The sequence below is a fragment of the Hemiscyllium ocellatum genome, chromosome 8 (genome assembly GCF_020745735.1).
Source record: "Hemiscyllium ocellatum isolate sHemOce1 chromosome 8, sHemOce1.pat.X.cur, whole genome shotgun sequence".
NCBI classification, from domain to species: Eukaryota; Metazoa; Chordata; class Chondrichthyes; order Orectolobiformes; family Hemiscylliidae; genus Hemiscyllium; species Hemiscyllium ocellatum.
This window is the reverse complement of record NC_083408.1, coordinates 57,972,904-57,993,451: the sequence shown is the minus strand read 5'-3', so window position 1 is coordinate 57,993,451 and position 20,548 is coordinate 57,972,904. Positions and strand designations below refer to the sequence as shown.

Here is a 20,548-nt window from a genome sequence, read left to right as displayed (position 1 = left end):
GATGATGCACTTGTTGGATATGCTGGTGCTGCTGGTCCTAGTTTTGGATTCTTGAACTGGTGCTGTTGAAGCAACTGAATTCAGACTCATCCCCCATGATTTATCCTGTCAAAGGCAGTAGGTGGTGGTTATGAGAATAAACCTATGACAGCAGAAGGCAGCATAGCTGACACTTCCTGATGTAATTGAGCCTTTGACATGCTGTCAGATAGAAAAGAGTGCATTCAACTCGTTTCATCCACAATAGCAATATCTTTTTCACATTGTCCTCCATGTATGATTATCTCTCATTCCCCACTTGGTTATAAGGAGTTCACTGATGATTCATATTACTACACCTTGAATCACATTTTGAACAGCAAGTTGAAGCACTAATCTTCCAGTCCAAGGCATTTCTCTTGCATCATGTGCTCTTTCCACGGAAAGGTCAATAAGACAGAAATGATCTGAGCAAAACTGTCAAAAGCAGGACAGGCAATGTAAAAGCAGCACACTGTTGAGTGGTGGTAATATTTCTACCTGCTGCCCCTTGAATTATTTGCCTGGTGAAGTGAAGGGTATTGATCATTGAGAGTAGAAGGCTACAGTGCAGGGAAATGGCAGACTACCACTCCTCCAGCCATCATTCACTGAGTGCCATTCTTGGCTCCAAATCAATTTCTTATGACCAAGGTTGAAGAGTGCACTGTCACTCTTTAGCGCCACTCGACCACTGCTCACAACATGAATTCAAATGCTTTACTCAGTTACCACTGTAACCGAAGATATACTTAAAGTATATTCCATTTAGAATCAGAAGTTCCACAAAGCAAGTTTCATTAAGAAAAAGCATTATTGATTTATCGTGAAAACTGTGCTTATTTGACAAAGATTTGAAACAGGAAAAAATGAATACAAAACATTCTAAATAACACACACACACACACACACTACACCAATTAAAGACAAAAAATACAACCATTCTCTGCAGTTTTTTTTTCAAAACAACTACTTTGACTACTAACTGTTAATTTTTAAATAAAAATAGGATAACGTATGAAAATGTAAGATTGTTTTCAGTTAGCATCCTGGCACCTATCGGTGAGTGTCACAAAACACAACTAGTTGTCACTGGGACAGTTGCTGATGTAATTCATTGTGAAATCATCAAGGATTCAAGGACTTTCAGAAGAACAGCTGCATCTGTTTTTTTTAGGTCCCCCAGAGGAAACTTCAGAAATATTTCCCGAAAAGGGCAAAAGATAAGCTAGGTAGCTTATCTCTTATATCAGATTGCTCACCAACTGAATTCCAAACAATATCCAACATAAAGTCATAAACCCAGGTTTAGATACTTGTACTACACAAACTTCTTAATAAAGGGCCTATGCCTGAAACTTTGATTCTTCTGCTCCTCGGATGTCGCTTGACTTGCTGTGCTTTTCCTGCATTATACTCTCAACTCTGATCTCCAGCATCGGCAGTACTCATTTTCTCCGACACAAACTTTAGAGGCAAGTACAGATTTGGAGCTGTGTATGGAGAGTTGTCGGGCACCAAATGGACAGGGTATACTGAAACACTTGCAGAATTGGCAGGCCTACCCAATAGCCTCCAGTCATTATCAAAGAGTTTGGAGGAGCTTGGCTCCTCCAGAGGAGGGTATCATAAGGAACTTTCAGCCCATTCTCTCTATCGTGAGGTTATAGACAAAACTGAAACTAGCTCTGGTCTAAGGCCACAAACATTATCCCAGCTCCTCTCAAACATAATGCTGAATTTTTCTGGCATTTTCTGTTTCAGTTATGCAGAAACACCTTACCAACAACTTATTGGCATTTTAATACATTTTAATTTCAGAGACCAATTTGCAGCAGAACTCCTCTAATATTTGGTGACCAAACTTTGAATTTGTTAACAGAATCAATCTTATCCAAATTACACATTGGACAATGGGGACCCAGTAGATGTGATGTATCTAGATTTCCAAAAACATTTGATAAGATGATGCATAGAAGGCTGCTGCATAAGATAAAGATGAAAGGTGTTATGGTAATGTATTAGCATGGATAGAGGATTAGTTGATTAACAGGAAGCAATGAGTAGGGATAAATTAGTACTTTTCTGGTTGGCAATCAGTGACTAGTGAGCCTCCAGGTATCAGTGTTGAGATCACAATTATTCACAATTTACATAGATGATATGAAGTTGGGAACCACATGTTGTGTGTCAAATTTGCAGATGACACTAAGATAAGTGGTGGAGCAAAGTGTGCAAAGAACTGTGAAACTTAGCAGAGGAACTTAGATATTTTGAGTGAGTGGGCAAAGGTCTGGCAGATGGAATACAATTCTAATAAATGTGAAGTCATCTATTTGGTAGTAATAACAGTAAAATGACTATTACTTGACTGGTAAAAAATTGCAACATAATGCTGTGCAGAGGACCTGGGTGTCCTTGTGCATGAGTCACAGAAGGTTGGTCTGCAGGTAATTAAGAAGGCAAATGGAATTTTGTTCTTCGTTGCTAAAAGGATTGTGTTTAAAAGCAGGGAGGTTCTGCTGCAGCTGTGTAAGGTGCTGGTGAGGCCACACCTGGAGTACTGCATGCAGTTTTGGTCTCCTTACTTGAGAAAGGATACATTGGCACTAGATGTAGTGCAGAGGAGGTTCACTAGATTGATTCTGGAGTTGAAGGGGTTGGCTTATAAGGAGAGACTGAGTAGACTGGGATTATATTCATTGGAATTTAGAAGAATGAGGGGTGGATCTTATTGAAACATCTAAAATTATGAAGAGAATAGATAAAATAGAAGTAGAGAGGATGTTTCCACTGGCAGGTGAAACGATGTCAAAAGGACATAGCTTCAAAATTAGGATTTAGAATTGAATTGAGAAGGAACTTCTTCATCCAGAGAGTCGTGAATCTGTGGAATTCCATGCTCAGTGAAGTAATTGAGGCTTCCTCATTGAACTTTTTAATTGAAGATAGTTAATCTTTTGAACAGTAAAGGAATTATAGACAGAGGCCAGGTGAAGTGGAGCTGAGGTCGTGAAAAATTCAGCCATAAGTTTATCGAATGCCAGAGCAAAGGGTCATATGGTCTACTCTTGCTCCTAGTTCATATGTTCATATGTCCAAATTAGGAATATTGGCAATCCAACAGCCAGTTAGAGTATGACTTTAGAACCTCTGGTTCATGTCAGGAATGCCCTTGCCCAACTCCAAGAATATGACTCAAATCATGCAGATACTAGCCAGTGACACAAAGCAGACCCAGATAGCAGCAGTAGGCATCCATAACCTACTTCAAGCCATCCTATAAAACCTAACATTACAACTTACATGTTTGCTTTGATATTCAGCTGACTTTGCATACAATTCAATTCTTTGCATTTATGGGTTTCAATATCTCTCCAAGATCTCAGTTCTGTGTAGTTTTGAAAACATTCCAAGTCAGTTATTGCATTTAAGTTCAAACAATTTTATCTGGCATTTTGTTTAAAGGGAAAAGAACTCTATTTTCTGAAAATAAACACTTTTTCTCAAAAAGAAATCAAGTCATAGGAATAGCTATAAAACAAAATCAAACAACTCCATTACATTGACATTTGAAATGTTTATGAACCATTGATCTTCTGTTCATGTAAGAGTCAACAATTACCACAACATACACTGTTGCAATAGAAAAGATTTCCAGGTATAAGACATCTTAAAATGAATGCATCTGTATTTCTCCCAACAGCACATTAAAGCAGGCAATTATGGATTTCACTCATCATTCTAACAGGTTATACACAGCAAAATAATCATCATGACCTTGAATGGAATGTGATAATTCTAAATCATTCATGTGCCCCATGCAGATTAGAAAATTAAATATCAATCTGTGTAATCACTCCAACAATTGATATTGATTTTCAACCATATATGTTGAGGCACCAATAATCGTTTTACAGTATCATGCTACAGATCTTCTAAATGGAAACAAACATTTCAAAGGCATTAAATACAACACTGCGCAAACTAAATGACACATCCCTTCTATCAATGAGCACTGAAGAGGGCATTTTCTAAATGTAATTGAAGAAACTGCAAAGGTCAACATTAGGTTACACAGTGTTAGTGCCATCACAGCTGTAGCCGATTCCATCCATATTGAACCAATCTTCCTGCAATGAAAACGTGTAAGTAATATTTTTTCCCTGCATACTTAAAAACAGCTTGATAAAAACCTTTCCCTAAAAAAGCTGATCAGCCATGTGTCCCTAAGCTGTTGTAATTCTTGTTACTTGGTTGATCTGCATTTGTGGATATCTTTCTTTCAGTAGACATGTTTAAGATTCTCTAATAAATAGAGCTAACAGCTTACGGCTGCTTCAATTGTCATCCCTTTATCTTTCTGTCACTTGTTTGCCCTTAAGGGCCCTAATGTCTTTAAAATAGGCCTCCTGGCTAGAATTTAACTGCCTTGTCCAAAGGGGTCTGAAGGGTACAGCAGATCAAAGGTGTGCTTTCGACATAAAAAAACAGCTGTCCTTCATTTACATTTAATTAAGTACATCTGACCATTGAAGTTTTTGGGCCTTTTTCGTTCTTTCATCCATTTAATATCACAAACTTATCTTAGAATATAATTTATTAAAATACTATTTTAGGTTGGTATTATAGTTAGTTCTAAAAGGCATAAACTGAGAAAATAATATTTTTAATAATGGAAGATCACCCAGTACAAATGCATGTTTTCCCACCTGGAAGCAATGACGACTATATCTTGGTTTAGTTTCAAGCATGTTGTTTGAGACACAATTTCTCATTTACAATTAAGAAAAATTAATATTCAATGAACTGACAAAACTGCAGAAGCTAAGTCAATTAATAATTTTAAACCTGAGATTGATATACTTTTGGTGTCAAAGGTTCAAACAAAAATGGAGCTAAGGTAGATTAACCATGTTTCACAGAATTCAGAAGAAGCTTGAGGACTGAATAGTTTCAGTTAGAGACAAATACCCACACCTTCTCATTAATACAGCAGTGCCATGTTTAGGCATAGCACTTATTTATTTCCTGTCTATTTCAAACAATCTGGATTAAAATATAATTATTATGTACTATAACTATGGGGCAGGATTCAATTTATTACCTGGAAATAAAACTGTTGCAGATTGGCCAACCCTTCTTTATCTTTTTATTTTTCTAATCTGTACCTAAGATTTTGTACCTAGGCATCTTTGCACCCAAGATAGCACCAGAAGTGGCAAATTTGTGCACTTTTCGATGTACTCACGTATCTCTGGAGTACATGTGACAATAAACCTAATTCTAATTTTAAACGCATCGAGACCTACGTGCACAAACTACAAAAGTGAGTGGATGAATCATGTGATCAATGGTGAGTCAATATTACTGCCATTGAAACTGTTTACCATATTATGAAAACCTACTTAAGAAGGCATTATGAAGTGTCACAACTAATAAAAGTAAGAATAACAGTAATCCTTTCTGGTTAGAATTTATTTTGGTATTCTGAAATTTTACAATTAAATATTCAGAAATCTTATTTTTTTTAACTGCAAGTTTTTAAAATCATTAGCTGAAATTAAGGAAAGTTGGACAATATTTTTTAAATTTACAAATGACAACATTTCTGAAGATTGTTTACATTCCAGCTCATTTCAAAATGCAAAACTTGTCTGAAACAGAATTTGAATCTATTATGTCAGATACCATTGACTACTAATTTAAAGAGGCTTCCAATGTGATTTGGAACATTTTGTTCATGAATTGTGATGAAATCATTTTGAAATTAGCAGTCACGTATTCAAGATGCTACTTGTCAGCCATTTAATTCATTATCACTTCATGCAGCCCAAATTACTTTACAAGCCTCTATGTGTCAACTGTCATATTATATTGTCTTAAACAAAAATAAAATAAACCAACATTCCTACTTTTTAATATACGGACTATGCTTTGAAAATGTTGTGTCAACTATGTGTTGTGTTTAGATACATGCCTCAAAAGATTACTTGAGACAATTGAAAATAAATTATTTAACTTTAAGTAATCAAAATAATCTCACAACAAAATATTAAATGCTGTAAAGTCAAAATTCTTAGAAATTTCTTTCGATTTAATTTCAAATTTCCTGACAGCACTCCTTACTTAACTTAATGGTATTTTATCCTTGAACAAAATTATTGACCAAAATTCTAAATTTTCATCTAACCACATAAATCCTATCAAATTGTTTAAGTACATAGTATGTTGAAAACACATACATATTCACATATCATTACATATTATTATGTAATCAAGTAATTTTAAAAATAGGTCATTGGTTTAGCTTTGCCCAGCTCCAGGAGAAAGGAAAATAATTTGTGTGGAGTAGTGTACAAGCAGATATCTTTTAACCTTTGTGACCCAGATTTTAATCCAGTATAATGGAATAGGGTAGACAATAAGCATATAATTTGACAGCAAAAAGGAACAGTAATTGAAAATCCCTGTCTAAGATTTATTGGTGCGTTATTTTCAATTAAAGTTAAGTCACATTGCTGAAATATTGTGGCCAGAACTTTAATTGTATTGCTGTATCTAATGCTTAATGCTACCATGAGGGTTCATTTTATGAATTAAAGTTTTCAGCATGTACTTTCACTTTTCACAGTATAAATTGAGAACGTGTGCAAATGTATTTGACAATTTTCCATCCAACTCATTGTTGGCACATAACCAAAAGTCCCAGAATGCACTCTTGATTGGTGAATGTGCAAATGTGACATTCCTCAACATAATATGTACTTAAAAACGGGATTGGATTTATGTGGTTAGATGAACATTTAGAATTATGGTCTATAATTTTGTTAATGGATAAAATATCATTAAGTTAAAATAAGGAGTGCTGCATAACCAGGAAATCTGAAATTAAATAGAAAGAAAATTCTAAGAAGTTTGACTTTACAGCATTTAATTAAAAGAACAACGCTTCAATTGCATAAAACAAGGCTTGTATTTTCAATGTCAAAAACAAAAATTGCTGGAAAAGCTCAGCAGGTCTGGCAGCATCTGTGCAGAGAAAACAGAGTTAATGTTTCAGGTCTTGTGACTCTTCCTGGACCCAAAACATCAACTGTGATTTTTCTTCACAGATGCTGCCAGACCCGCTGAGCTTTTCCAGCAAATTCGGACTTTGTTTCTGATTTACAGCATTTACAGTTCTTTCGGTTTTTATTTTATATTTCCAATGTGATGGTTCTGGCTGCATGTTCCATCACCTGCAGCATGATACTTCACACACTTGGCAAAGATGAAGATGTATTAACTTGCTTGTAAATGTATAGCAGCAGGTATCAGTACTGTATCTTAGAAGGCTGAGCTCAGGACTTATTAATTTGAAGCTAGTCTAAAAAATAATTCTAAAAGTTGATCTTAGCAGAATGAGAGAAATCTGTAAAACAAAAGATTTCTGAACATCCCATACAAACCTTAGTCATACATAACAGATATGTGGAAACCACTATTTGAGAGTTCCATTCCAAGATTTACACCATCCTGATTTGGAACTATATCATCGCTCATTCACTGTTGTTTAGTTAAGACTCTGGAACTTTCCCCCCAATAACGCAAGGGGTTGAATTTCCCTTTTTTTTTCCCTGAACCATTTTTTTTCTTTAAGTGAGATACCTGGTACCCCAGTAGCCATGGTTCATTTCAACTTCTCTGATACGATCGTCCTCTCTTCATCTCATTAAATATGTAATTGACCTCTCTGACACACTTCTCACTGTATTGTTTGAAGAGGTGAAAACATTTGCTGGTACCTGGACTGTGAGATTTTGATGCCACTGACACCATAGCTCCATAGCACTTCAGGCACTGGAAGATAAGAATGGTCCTTTGCATTTTTAATGGGGCCGAATACTGGCTTATTGGTTAGCACTACTGCCTCACAGCACCAGGAACCCAGTTCGATTCCAGCCTTGGGTGATTGTCTCTATGGAGTTTGCACATTCTGTCCTTGTCTCTGTGGGTTCCCTCTGGGTGCTCCAGTTACCTCCCTCAGTCCAAAGATGTGCAGGTTAGGTGAATTGGCCATGCTAAATTGCCCATAGTGTTCAGAGATGTGTATGTTAGGTGCATTAGCCAGGGGAAATGTAAAATAATAGGGTAGGGGAATCGTCCTGAGTAGAATATTCTTTGGAGGGTCAGTGTGAACTTGTTGGGCTAAATGGCCTGTTTCTACACTGTAGGGATTCTATGATTCTGTGATCATTGTGATCAGGAGTATAACTCCAAGTAAATGATCAAAAAAGGCAAGTTAGCTCCTTGATTAGCCTACAGGCACCTAGAATTGCTGGTGGACAGCATGATGAAAAGAATGGCAATGCTTTTTCCTGTTGACTGGCAAAGGAAGCCACAATCCACAAATCCAGTTAACTTGGAGCAAGATGGATGTCTTAGTCAGAGCAGTGTGCTGGGTGAGTTGCAATGCACAGCAGTGCAAGAAGAAGGTTAAAGATCATCTATGCTCCATAAGTGCAAGTCTGCCATTTTCACTCTGCTACCTCTTAGGATTATGACTGTCTAACTCTGCCACAGCAAACACCACTCACCAAGGTTCATGGATAATATCTCTCATTATTCCATGCATCATGCCTACTCAGTGGCTCTCACCCATTTCAACCTCCCAAATTATGAACCCTTCCTCCTCTCCGCACTTCCCACTCATTCACCAAGGACACATCACTTTCTCAGCACATACATCACACTATCCTCCTCTTCCATCCATTTTCAACATACTTAATCCCTCTGTTTCTCTTACTATGGGTCACCTCCAGAGCATCCTGACTGGCACACCTATATTCCCCCAACGGTGGTACCTGACCTGCAGAACTGACTACAACTAAGCTCTGCTCTGGAATCAGACAAGCCTTATGACTGACTTATGGTGGTATCCTCTGACTGACTGTAGTCTCACTAGACCCCACTAAGATCTGCTTTTTTACAGGTTGTCTGTTTGAAGCACATGCAGTATTTTGCTGTATAAGCTGCTGGTAGTTACTGTAAGTATGATGCTGGTGAAGTATAGTACTGTACAACAATATGGCCACCCTCTTGACTATTTGGTGTTCCAGACAGTGACAAATTGCTGCAAATGCTCATGCCCTAAAAAGCAATGCAAGCCACAGAGGTTGACAATCTTCAAGTGAGCACTAATTATAGAAAATTAAGAGGCATGAGATGAATCCTGTGTAGATGCATATGTCCCTATGTGCAAAGGGATCTGGCAGAAGCATGCAAATCATAGGTTGTTCAACATGTTGCCTGTCTAACATCTAGAAAGCCAGTGAGTCATGGACAGAACTGGAGCCAATTTTTCCTCATATTACTTTACGGAGATACACGATGCAGTTATGTACCTCCAAACTGAACACCCACAGTTTCAGTCTGTTCCTATTTATTGGAGCACAAGTGAATCTCCAGCTATTTCCAAACAGCTGTACACAATTAGGAGAAAGTGAGGACTGAAGATGCTGGAAATCAGAGTCAAAGAGTGTGGTGCTGGAAAAGCACAGCCGGTCAGGCAGCATCCGAGGAGCAGGACAATTAACATTTCGGGCATAAGCCCTTCATCAGGGATGAGGCTTTTGGGCCAGGGGGATCAGAGATAAAGGAGAGGGGGGGTGGGCTGGGGGCAAGGTAACTGGGAATGTGATAGGTAGATGAAGGTGGGGGTGAAGGTGATAGGTCAGAAGGAGAGTGGAGAAGATAAGTAGGAAGGAAGATGGATTGGCTGAACCATTCAAGAGGGCGATCCCAGTTTTAAGTTTGGGACTGGGATAAGGTGGGGGGAGGGGAAATGGGGAAACTGGTGAAATTCACATTGATCCCATGTGGTTGGAGGGTCCCAAGATGGAAGATGAGGCATTCTTCCTCCAGGCGTCGTGTGGTTAGCGTTTGGCGATGGAGGAGGCCCAGGTCCTGCATAGCCTTGGCAGAGTGAGAGGGCATCCTTCCACATCTGATAGAAATTCACCTATACTTCCACACACATCATCTACTATATCGATTGCACCTGATATGGTCACTTCTACATTGGGGAGACAGTACGTCAATTTGGGGATCATTTCAGAGAATATCTATGGGACACCTGCAGTAACCAACCCCACTGTCCTGTGGCTGAACACTTTAACCCCTCCCATTTATCTCTCAGGTCCCTTGGCCCACAAGCCTCATTCCTGACGAAGGGAATATGCCTGAAACACCGATTTTCCTGCTCCTCGGATGCTGCCTGACTGACCAGCACCACACTGTTCGACCTGTACACAATTAAATAAGGTGAATATACACTTAACATTGGCTAAGCAGAAACCTCCTCCAAAAAAGTAATGAAAAGATTGGAACCATTGGCTTCAGCTCTACCACTTGGTCTGTTTCCTAACTAGGTTTCAATTAATCTGGAGGAATATGGGCCGGGTGCTGGCAGGTGGGACTAGATTGGGTTGGGATATCTGGTCGGCATGGATGGGTTGGACCGAAGGGTCTGTTTCCATGCTGTACATCTCTATGACTCTATAATCTCTCCAGCAATAGTTGTGATTTAACTAGACCTTTGATCCCACAATGATATACACAAATTTCATTCATTCAAACTCCATTACTAAGCATATCTACTTTCACTTCCATAAAATCATCCAACCTTGTCCTATCCTCAGCTCTGAAACTCTCATCCATGCCTTTGTTATGTCTAAATCTGTCTACTGTAATCTTTTATGACTGGACTCCCATTTTCCACTTGACAGAAACAAAGCTAATCAAAACTTCTACTGCTATATTTTTGTCAGACCAACTCCTGCTCATCCATCATTCATACTCACTGACCCACATTGGCTCCAGTCCAACAATGCTTCAAATTTAAAAGTTCCTATTTTCAAGTTCCCATATGGTTTCACCAATCCTTTTTCTGTGATCTCCTCCTGCCTTACAGTTCTTTGTGGTATTTGCATTCCTGCAAATCTAGCATCTTGTGTACCTCCAATTTTATTAGTTCTAACATTGGCTCTTGTACCATCAGCTGCCTAGGACCATAACTTTTGAAATTCCTTACTAATACACTCCACATTTTTCTCTCTCTCTTCAGAAACTACCTCTTTGACTGAGCTTTTTGTCTTCTGCCCTGTTATCTTTTTCTGAGACTCGGTGTCAAGTTGGTTAATAATATTAATGTGAAGTTTGGGATCTTTACCAACATTAAGGACGCTACACCAATACAAATTGTTTTGTCAACAGAAGCAAATTGAAATGGTCTGCAGGTTGTTTATTTGTTGGTTGTCTCTACGACAACTGGTGATTGATCTTGAAACAACATTAAGTCGTTCAGATATCAAACATGAAATGTATCTTGGAGTATGTAAAACAAAAGCTTCAGAAAGTGAACTAAAACCACTATTTAGTAAATGTAAATGTATAGGCTTGATTTAAGATTCTGCAAAATCTAAGACTTAGAATAAATGCTCATCAAAAAAATATTAATGTGTGAGGTATGATTCTATAATATTTGCAAATAATGTAGAATTGCATTCCAATGGCATTTCCAATTGGCAACTTGCAAACATAGCTTGCCCCCTCACATTTACTGGTAAGATGACATAACGTATAGAGGAGCTGTAACAAGTGCGCAAGAGGAATGCAAACAAAATGTAATAGCGAGTTTGATCATAAAATCCCTACATTGTGGAAGCATGCCATTAGAGTGAACACCAATCCTCCGAAGAGCATGCCATCCAGACTCACCCCATCCCTGTAACTCTGCATTTCCCATGGCTAATCCACCTAGCTTGTACATCCCCAGACACTATGGGCAATCTACCTAACTTACACATTTTTGGACTACAAGAAGACTGTATTTTTTTTGGTAGTGGAATAAATTTGATTCGTTTCACTAGAATTGACTAGTTCCTAAATTTTATAATGTAGTAGACTTCTATTCATGAACTATTAGACTACTGTACCAAAATATAATTGCAAATGAGTTGTTTTATGCTATACATGTCCATAACTTCAATAATTTTCCAATTTTGTTTTGATGAAAATAATTTTTTCCAGGCTGCTGAATTTAATTTACGAGTTTGCCATCACCTTTAAGCAACCATAGTTGAACTGCTGCAAAGATATCTCTTCCAACATTGTTACACTTCCCAATGGGATCAGATGGAACAAACACGGAAATTGCTGGAGAATCACCAGTATTGCTAGTAGCATTCATGGAGAGAGAAACAGAGATGATATTTCAAGTTCAACATGACTCTTCTTTGGAATGGTTGTAAAGAAGTGTCATATCAAACTCAAAAGGTTCCTCTCTCCACAGATGCTATCATATCTGCTGAGTTTCACCAGCATTTTCTGTGCTTGATACATATTTCCAGCATCTGCAGCATTTGTCTTTATTTGAAATCACAACTGCTTCAACCCAAAGTTTGTGTTCAAAGTGTTCAACCCAGTCCAGAGATCCAATTATGGCACGTACTTCAACAATGAGGAAAGTCCAGGCTATGGATTCTTTTTCATCAACACCTTTTGTGCAGGATGATCAATTAATGTATATGATGTTAATCTTTGTGAGTCATCAAGCAGTGCACTTTTACATAGCTTTTCTCGGAAATTGATTTTTTTGGTGACATATAGAATGAGAGAGATAAAACAACTTCAATCTGTTGGTTTAACACTGAACAGGAAACTCACGGATCAGTCATTGATAAGAATATGAAAATTAATTTAAATAGTTTCATGCAATTTCTTTGGCCATATGAAATATCCTACTTTGTGTGCCATAATATCTGAAAACACAGCATTTGGGCATGGGCTCTGTGCTATTGCTGTTTCTGCATTCTGACTGGATTTATTGCTCATAGAAACAGCAGGTAGACTTATAAACCATGTATTGATTTATTTTTTTGTCCCCTGGGCAGGTAAGAAAGGGACACATTTTAAAGTAGGGAAGAGTGACAACATCCAGCATATCTCATATTGATCTGTAGAATCCTTTGTATTTTGTGATGTTTAATTTTGTTAATTCAAAGTAAAGAACCAATTCCTGCTGAAGATATTCATAGAAGTCTCTTTAAGACCTCACTAGGCAACATGGCTACCATTAATTGCATTCTGGACTTTGTCCAGAATATCCAAAGTTCACCATCATTCAAAATGGTGGTCCTATCTCACTGTCATTTTAATATCAAAAGTGATGAATTCCATGGTCATCTGCCACAGAAATGACAGAATTATACAGAGGTTGGTAAAGAAATGTTTTGTGCTTAATTGAAATTTACCTGTGCTGTGAAAACTAATTGCGGTCATCATGTGCATTAGGAAGGAGAACAGTGCGGGAAGATGATTGTAGTTTTCCATCTTCATGTAAGACGTAACACGGCTTACTAATATCCTCTTTGGTGAAATGGAATTCCTATGCACATCCCCACATTAAGGTCTTATGTGAATTCTGTTGGCTGTTACTCCGTGGTTCAGAGATATTAGTAATAGCTGTGAGATCCATACTTCTTAAATGCAGCCTCACTTTCCTTTACCTTTTGATGCGCTGTTCCAGTCCTTTTCCATAGTAATAGCAGGTCCATAAAGAATGTTAACCTTTTCAAGAGAAGCCAGAACCATGCGTATACATTGGAGGAGAAGCACAAATCAAAATTTGTGAATTAAAATCAGAATGCACTGGAGAAACTAAGTCAGTTGGGCAGCATCTGTTGAGAGAGAAAGAGAGTTAAAGTTTTGAATCTAGATTGACAGTCATTGGACGTGAAACTTGAACTATGTTTCCCTCTCCACCAGTGCTGCCTGATGTGCTGAGGTTCTGCAGCACATTCTTTCTTTATATTGCAGGACTCCAGCATCTGCAGTATTTTACTTTTTAATAACATTTCTGGTTGTGTACGTCCTCAGAAACAACCTGGTTTGGATGCTGATGCTATTCTCAGCTAGAGAAATTGTTAGAGAAACACATGTTATTCAGGCTCATAAAATTGCCGTTTTTCTTTTTCAGATGGCCCTGGTAACTATTCTGCCTTCTAGTTTTCTTTCGAATTAACCCGGACTAGAATATCAGTATAGAGACAGGATAGGGAGAGCTGCAGTTCCATTTGGACTCGCTAACTATAGCCCCTAGAAGAAGCATACCTAGAACTTAGCAACTAAATAGTTTGAATGGCCAAGTAGTACACTTTTGCTGCCAAAACAATGTTATCTGCTGTAATTGTAATGAAAATGATGGAGAATTTCTGAGCCTATAACTTGTACATTATGTGTAAAATTTGGAGAAGAAATCAGGGCACACAAAATATTGACACCATATTTTCTGAAAATGACAGTTCATGCAACATGGAGGGTAATTTAAGGACTGAATCAATATCTGACCTTCCAGGATTTGAATTTTGGGCCACATTTTTAGAACAGGTTAAGAAATCTAAAAATAGTTTTCAGTAAATCCAAAATTATCTAGTGTCCAGAAATTAAACAAATTGCTCACGGTGTAGTTTTAGTTGTACCTTTCAACTGAAAAAAGTGAAAAAGTGCTGGATGGGCATGGACAATGACCACACACCCTTAGCCCCTCCAAGTCCACATATATTGAGAGAGGAAAATTCAAACCGCTTACAATCTTAGTTTGATACTTCCTCAGGGCATAACTAAAGAACATGGGTTATTTTGTATTTAAACAGGAAAGCATTTCTAAAGTTTTAAGGCAATATGTTTCATCAAAATGTTCCCACACATATGCTTCACTCTCAAATGTGTTTTCAAAACATTCAGTGCTTACTTCAGAAATGCTACTAGATTTTTTAATTCCTTGCCGATATATGAATAGGAATTATGTGCGATTGAGATTGTACTTTTTGAAAGCAAAGCAAGAACTGCAAATATATTTTCTAAGTTTTTTTTCAACAATATATCTCACGTTAGCCTTAATTTTTAACGTGCTCACTTACATCAGAACTGTCTCAAACATATTTTATATTTTGATTGTCCAGTTGTTTGATGTGTTGGTAAATCCATCACCAAAGTTTAGAGCTTTCACATGAAACTAAAATATCTACATGTACAAGTTTTGCTTCATATGAAGTGCAAGCTCTCTCCTCAAGCAATAATACCCTAGACTGAGTGAATTTAGGGTTAGACTGGGTGTTAGGGCTGTGTGTGTAGAGAGATATTTCCAAACATTGACCTGTTAAAATCAGGACAGCATAGCAGTACAGGATGCTACTAAATCTCTAGCTAGGACCACCCTACCTGCTAAGGCATTGACTTGCAAGATTATTTAAAGCCAAGTGTGAAAAATCCTAGCTCTCTAGGTTCTGTCAATGAACTAGGCTGCCTAGTCAATAATCAACAGCACCCTGAAGCTTTAAGACTTACCTAACTCATATATCCAAATATAAAGTCTGCCAGAAAGAATCAGCTTCGTTCCAATCTCCCACTGCCAAGCATGTTATCTTGGTGGCAACTTGATCACAAAGAGAACCTACTTTCCTCCCCCCTTCACCCCAGGGGATAGTTACAAAAGAGATTAATGTTTTTCTTCCAATACTCGACTTTCAAACTCTCTCACATATGTGGCAAGCATTTTTCATTTCCCCAGTGGAGACTTTCCATGAAAGGCTATCAGTCGTCAACATTTTGCCTGAAGTTAGGAACTCCGTTGTGCAATCTATAAATTTATTCAGCTTCTGTTCATGAAATGTCACCATGCTGCAGACATTCAACTGCACTGGTACTGTGTGCATGGGAATAAAACAGAGTCATAGAACTATGGACATTCAGCCGGCAGCACTCTGACCGAATACGATTTATTGGACAGAAACACATATGCTGTCTGTAAATTAAGAACTTTAGATGTTTAACTTTTGGATCAGTGCTGGATCAGTGTTGGATCAGATCATGGAAGTTTTGTCAGAAAATAAGAAATGTAAACTTGCTTTCTGTCCCTGTCATACACTGAAACACATGAAGCAGTAAACCACAGAAATGTAGGGGAAAAGTCCTAGAAAAAATTCAAAGAGAATTTAATATTTATTATGGTGTCAAAATGGTATAAGCAGTTCATGTCAAGTTGAAGCAGCTGGTTTGTTTAAATAAATTTTATACAAAAATTAAAACATTTATATTTTTCCACATGGGTTACCTGCCTTCCTCCAGACACACTTTTATCTCCTCCCTAATATATGGGAGTCATTTAGCTCAGGTGACTAGATGTTTAGAGTATGATGCAGAATGACAACTAACAGAAGTTTCAAAATATGTACTGGTTGTGGTAGTTCATACAAGCTTGCCTACTTGCATTGCTCCATGCTTGATGTGGAGTGATGCTGTTCAGCTACATAACCAATTCTCTAACTGATAGTCATTTTTGGAGTACTTATTCTTACCAACTTATCCAAATAGTACTACTCTGGAAGATTCTGTGTTCCCTCTGGTTCCTTCTATCCTCTTATTTGAAATCTATTCACTCCTGCACTCCAACTCAGTCTCCCTGATTTGATGAATCTTCTGCTCATTTACTACCAATTTAACTATTTCAGAATCTCTGCTCCAATGGTTGCATTTTTACATCAACTCAGTATCTCAACATCCCCACACCTTGACGCTCTATAGGTCAAGAGTTTCCTTCAGCAGTAGAGTTCAACAAGATCCATCCATCACACTCTACTCCACCTGGCTAAACTTCTTTTACATTACAAGTAATTTCTCTCTCAAACTCAATAATCTTGTGTACATAAGAAGTTACAAAATGGGATACAAAAGAAGTACTACAATATCTCCTACAGGTTGAAGGAAATTCTGAGGTCCATTGTATCTTTCCAAACCCCAGCTCTTCTGTTCAAATCCCAGGGTTGCATCACCAGTTGCAACAATTGCAGCATGCCATGGACTTTGGGAATCCAAAACAAAGCAGGAAAGTTTGAAAATATCCAGCACATTTGCCAACACCTGTGGCACGAGAAACATCAAGAATGTTTCATGTCATTATCTTTGGGTGAAATTATACAACTCACCATCCTGCCACCGCCCCCATCCCCCCCCCCCCCGCCCCGCCCCACCCCCCACCCTCCAACCCCAAGGGAGGAGTCAAGGGAATGAAAAATCAGACAGAATGGGTAGTGACTTTGCAGGTTGTTACTAGCCTCCATTATTATTCTATGAATAGAGGGTAGATAATGGGCAGCCCACCTTGAAATAACTGAGGCATAATAAGACTGCAGAGGGTGGGGATTTGTTCAGGCACATTACCTGCTAGTGACATCAGAAATGATACCTTTTGCACAGGTATTATTCTGTTTCTTTTCAAGATCAACCATTGACCCTACTTTTCCCTTTCCAATCATCTTCACTCACTTAACTGCATTTGCTACCCACAGTTCATATTTACCTTCCTAAATCAGAGTTACTAGTACCATCCTCTTTGACTGTGACTTGGTGTATCATGGGTACTATCCTCTTGAACCGTGCCACATTACACTATCTCAGGCAAAAGTCCAACAGATTTATTTGAAATCACAAGCTTCGTGAAGACTTCACCTGATGAAGGAACAGCATTCTGAAAGCTTGTGAATTCAAATAAATCTGTTGGACTATAACCTGGTGTCATGTGACATCTGATCTTGTCCATCCCAGCCCAACACCGGCATCTCCACATATGTTACATCCTGCTCCACCGTTCCTCCTCAAAGACCAACTGTGCAATGCTGATTTGGTTCCATACTTACCTATCCCAACAGAATAAGGAACTTTCAAACTCATTGACTCTATTCCTACCTGTACATGATAAACTTCAATATATGTGAAGGTTCCATCCTCAGCACCACCTCACTTATGTGTTTACATGTTCTCATTTATTTGTTGTTCTATTGCTACACTAACTGTATCTGAGGGAATACAGCAATTTCTTTAAAGTTTTTCAATATTAACTCAATTCAATAATCATTTCTTTGTTGTCAGTTTGCCTATCTGACATTGGTGAAGTTTATTCCATAACTGTCATGCACTAAAAATGAGTAAAACTGAAGTTATTTATTTCACTTGTGCCAAAAACTATTCAGGTAAAAAATGAGGTCTGCAGATGCTGGAGATCACAGCTGAAAATGTGTTGCTGGTCAAAGCACAGCAGGCCAGGCAGCATCTCAGGAATAGAGAATTCGACGTTTCGAGCATAAGCCCTTCATCACCAAAAACTATTCATTCATGTTCATGTTGACAATCCTCGACCCTACTATTCATTTGCTTATGGTCTGTTTATTGACTTCCTCAGTTCCCCACTGTGTAACTCCACTGCTCACATTCCACCTCATGCAAAGACATTTTCAACCATCAGCTCTGTCCATAGTAACTTCTATATTTCCAAACTAAGGAAGGAGTTGAATTATGACAACAATTTATTCTGTGATAATTCTACTTGGAAGTATACAACATGCAGAGTTGCATAGTCTCTGACCAGGTGGAATAAGACTGCTTGTAAGAAGTGAGGAAGAAGGCCTTCCCTGCCTTGGATTTCATCCTTGTACCACTGGCAACTTGACTTCTCTAAACCTTCCACTCCAGTCTGTCAGTATTGTCATCATTCTCAATGACTTCTTGTAGGATACAGTGTTAAGATTTAAAAGTGAGGGCAGTGGGGATGGAAGGTAAAGACTGGTCACTGAACTGATCAGTTGTTCCATCCTTTTATTTGTTTATTCCATTAACAGTCCCAGTTTTTATAACTCAATTTTGTTAACTCTGTGCGATATGAATTACATTTAGACATTAAATTTTAGTTAATTATACTTGAAAATGATGGTTAAAGAAGGGATGGAAATAACTTTGGAAATGATCAATGGTGGAAAGTCTTTAAAACCTGAATGACCTTTTCTTGATCCAGGTTTAAATGTTTTTTAAAATCACTGCATTAACAATAAAGAAATTCTAAAGTATTGACCCAGATCTTTTGCAAAGTGACAATCACTGTCTGACTAGCATTGGGCTGCATGGTTTGCAGCTGAGTCTGCTTTACATTTCTGGATGAGTCTTCCGATTCAACTTCTTCAAAAATTAGATTGATAGTCCAACGGAAAATTCCATTATAGTAAAGTAGCATTGGAAGACAAGCCAAGCCAACTATTTTTTAAGTCAGATGTCACATGACACCAGGTTATAGTCCAACAGGTTTATTTGAAGTCACAAGCTTTCCCAGCGCTGCTTCTTAGACAGTTTTTAGAAACCTTGGAGTGCAGGTTCAATCTCAGGTAGATAGCATAGTGAAGAAGGCATTTGGTATGGCTTTCCCTTATTGGTCAGAGCATTGAGTACAGGAGCAATTCTGGTATCCCTCCTATAGGAAGGATGCTGTGAAACTTGAAGTGGGTCAGAAAAGATTTACAAGGAGGTTGCCAGGGTTGGAGGAATTGAGCTATAGGGAGAGGCTGAATCGGCTGGGGCTGTTTTCCCCGGAGTGCCTGACATGGGGGAGGTGTGACCTTTTCGAGGATTACAAAATCATGAGGGGCATGGATAGGATAAAAAGACAAGATCTTTTTCCTGGGGTGGGGAAGTCCAGAGCTAGGTTTAAGTTGAGAAGGAAAAGATTTAAAAGGGAGATAAAGGACAAATTTTAGAGGGTGGTGAGTGTATAGAATGAGCTGCCACACGAAGTGGTGGAGGCTGATACAACATTTAAAAGATCTTTGGATGGGTATCTGAATAGGAAGGATTTGGAGGAATATGGGCCAAGTGCTGGCAAATGGGACTAGGTTAATTTAGGATATCTAGTCTGTATAGATGTGTTGGACCAAAGGGTCTGTTTCCATGCTGTACATCTCTATTACTCTATATCTCTAGAACTTGTTGCAATGTTAGTTTAAATGTCCATTTTAATTGTGAGTGAACGGTAAATGGGATGATTGAATGATTGAGTAAGTGAGTGAGTTCACAGGGTAGGATGCAATGTGGGCAAGATGTTAGGTGGGTGAGGTAATAGTTTGGAAAATGGGTAGGTGAGTAGGGTGGTAAGTAGGTAAGGAAAGCAGGTGGCTTAATGGTGGCAGGTGTGGTTGACAGGTCAGAGTGTGTTTGTGGAGTAAGGAGACGCTAGTAGCTAGTCAATATGACTTGATGGGGGAGGCAGGTTGGGTTGAAAAAGGGTCATTGGGTGGTAGAGGAAATTCACATCAGGTCAGGTGAAGGAGCTATTTGTGTCAGGTCAGGTCAGGAGGGATTGTCAGGTTAGGGACTAGTCAGCTTGGGCTAGGTGGGGGCACAGGGAAGTTGAGGTAAAGTCAGAGTGTCAGTGTGAATGATTTGCAGGCCAATTGTAAAGTTACCCAAGCATCAGATTTGGATTTTTCTATTTAACTGTTTTCAGATAGCTATTTGGCTAAGAACCCAAAAGTTTGTCACTCTGACTCAGGAATGGAAATTTTTAAGGAGGGTCCTAGAAAGTTGGAGAATTGCACATCATAAGATCAAATTTCCCAAGGTATTCCCTTGGAGGTCAGCATGTTTGGATTTCAGCATGGTCCCAATG

At 38.4% G+C, this 20,548-nt stretch overlaps 1 protein-coding gene across 3 annotated transcripts in view; it reads right to left on the bottom strand.

The window, feature by feature from the left end:
• The window catches only part of slc25a21 (solute carrier family 25 member 21), a 525,641-nt gene that overhangs the window by 173,828 nt on the left and 331,265 nt on the right, over positions 1–20,548 (bottom strand). The window contains exon 1 of one of the 3 annotated variants that reach the window (XM_060829078.1): positions 13,569–13,633. The exons of the other annotated variants lie outside the window; for them this stretch is intronic. Coding sequence (XP_060685061.1) covers positions 13,569–13,599 — 31 coding nt within the window. The 5' untranslated portion in view covers positions 13,600–13,633. Of the gene's footprint in view, positions 1–13,568; positions 13,634–20,548 lie in introns of those variants that run through there. 3 annotated transcript variants of the gene reach the window in all.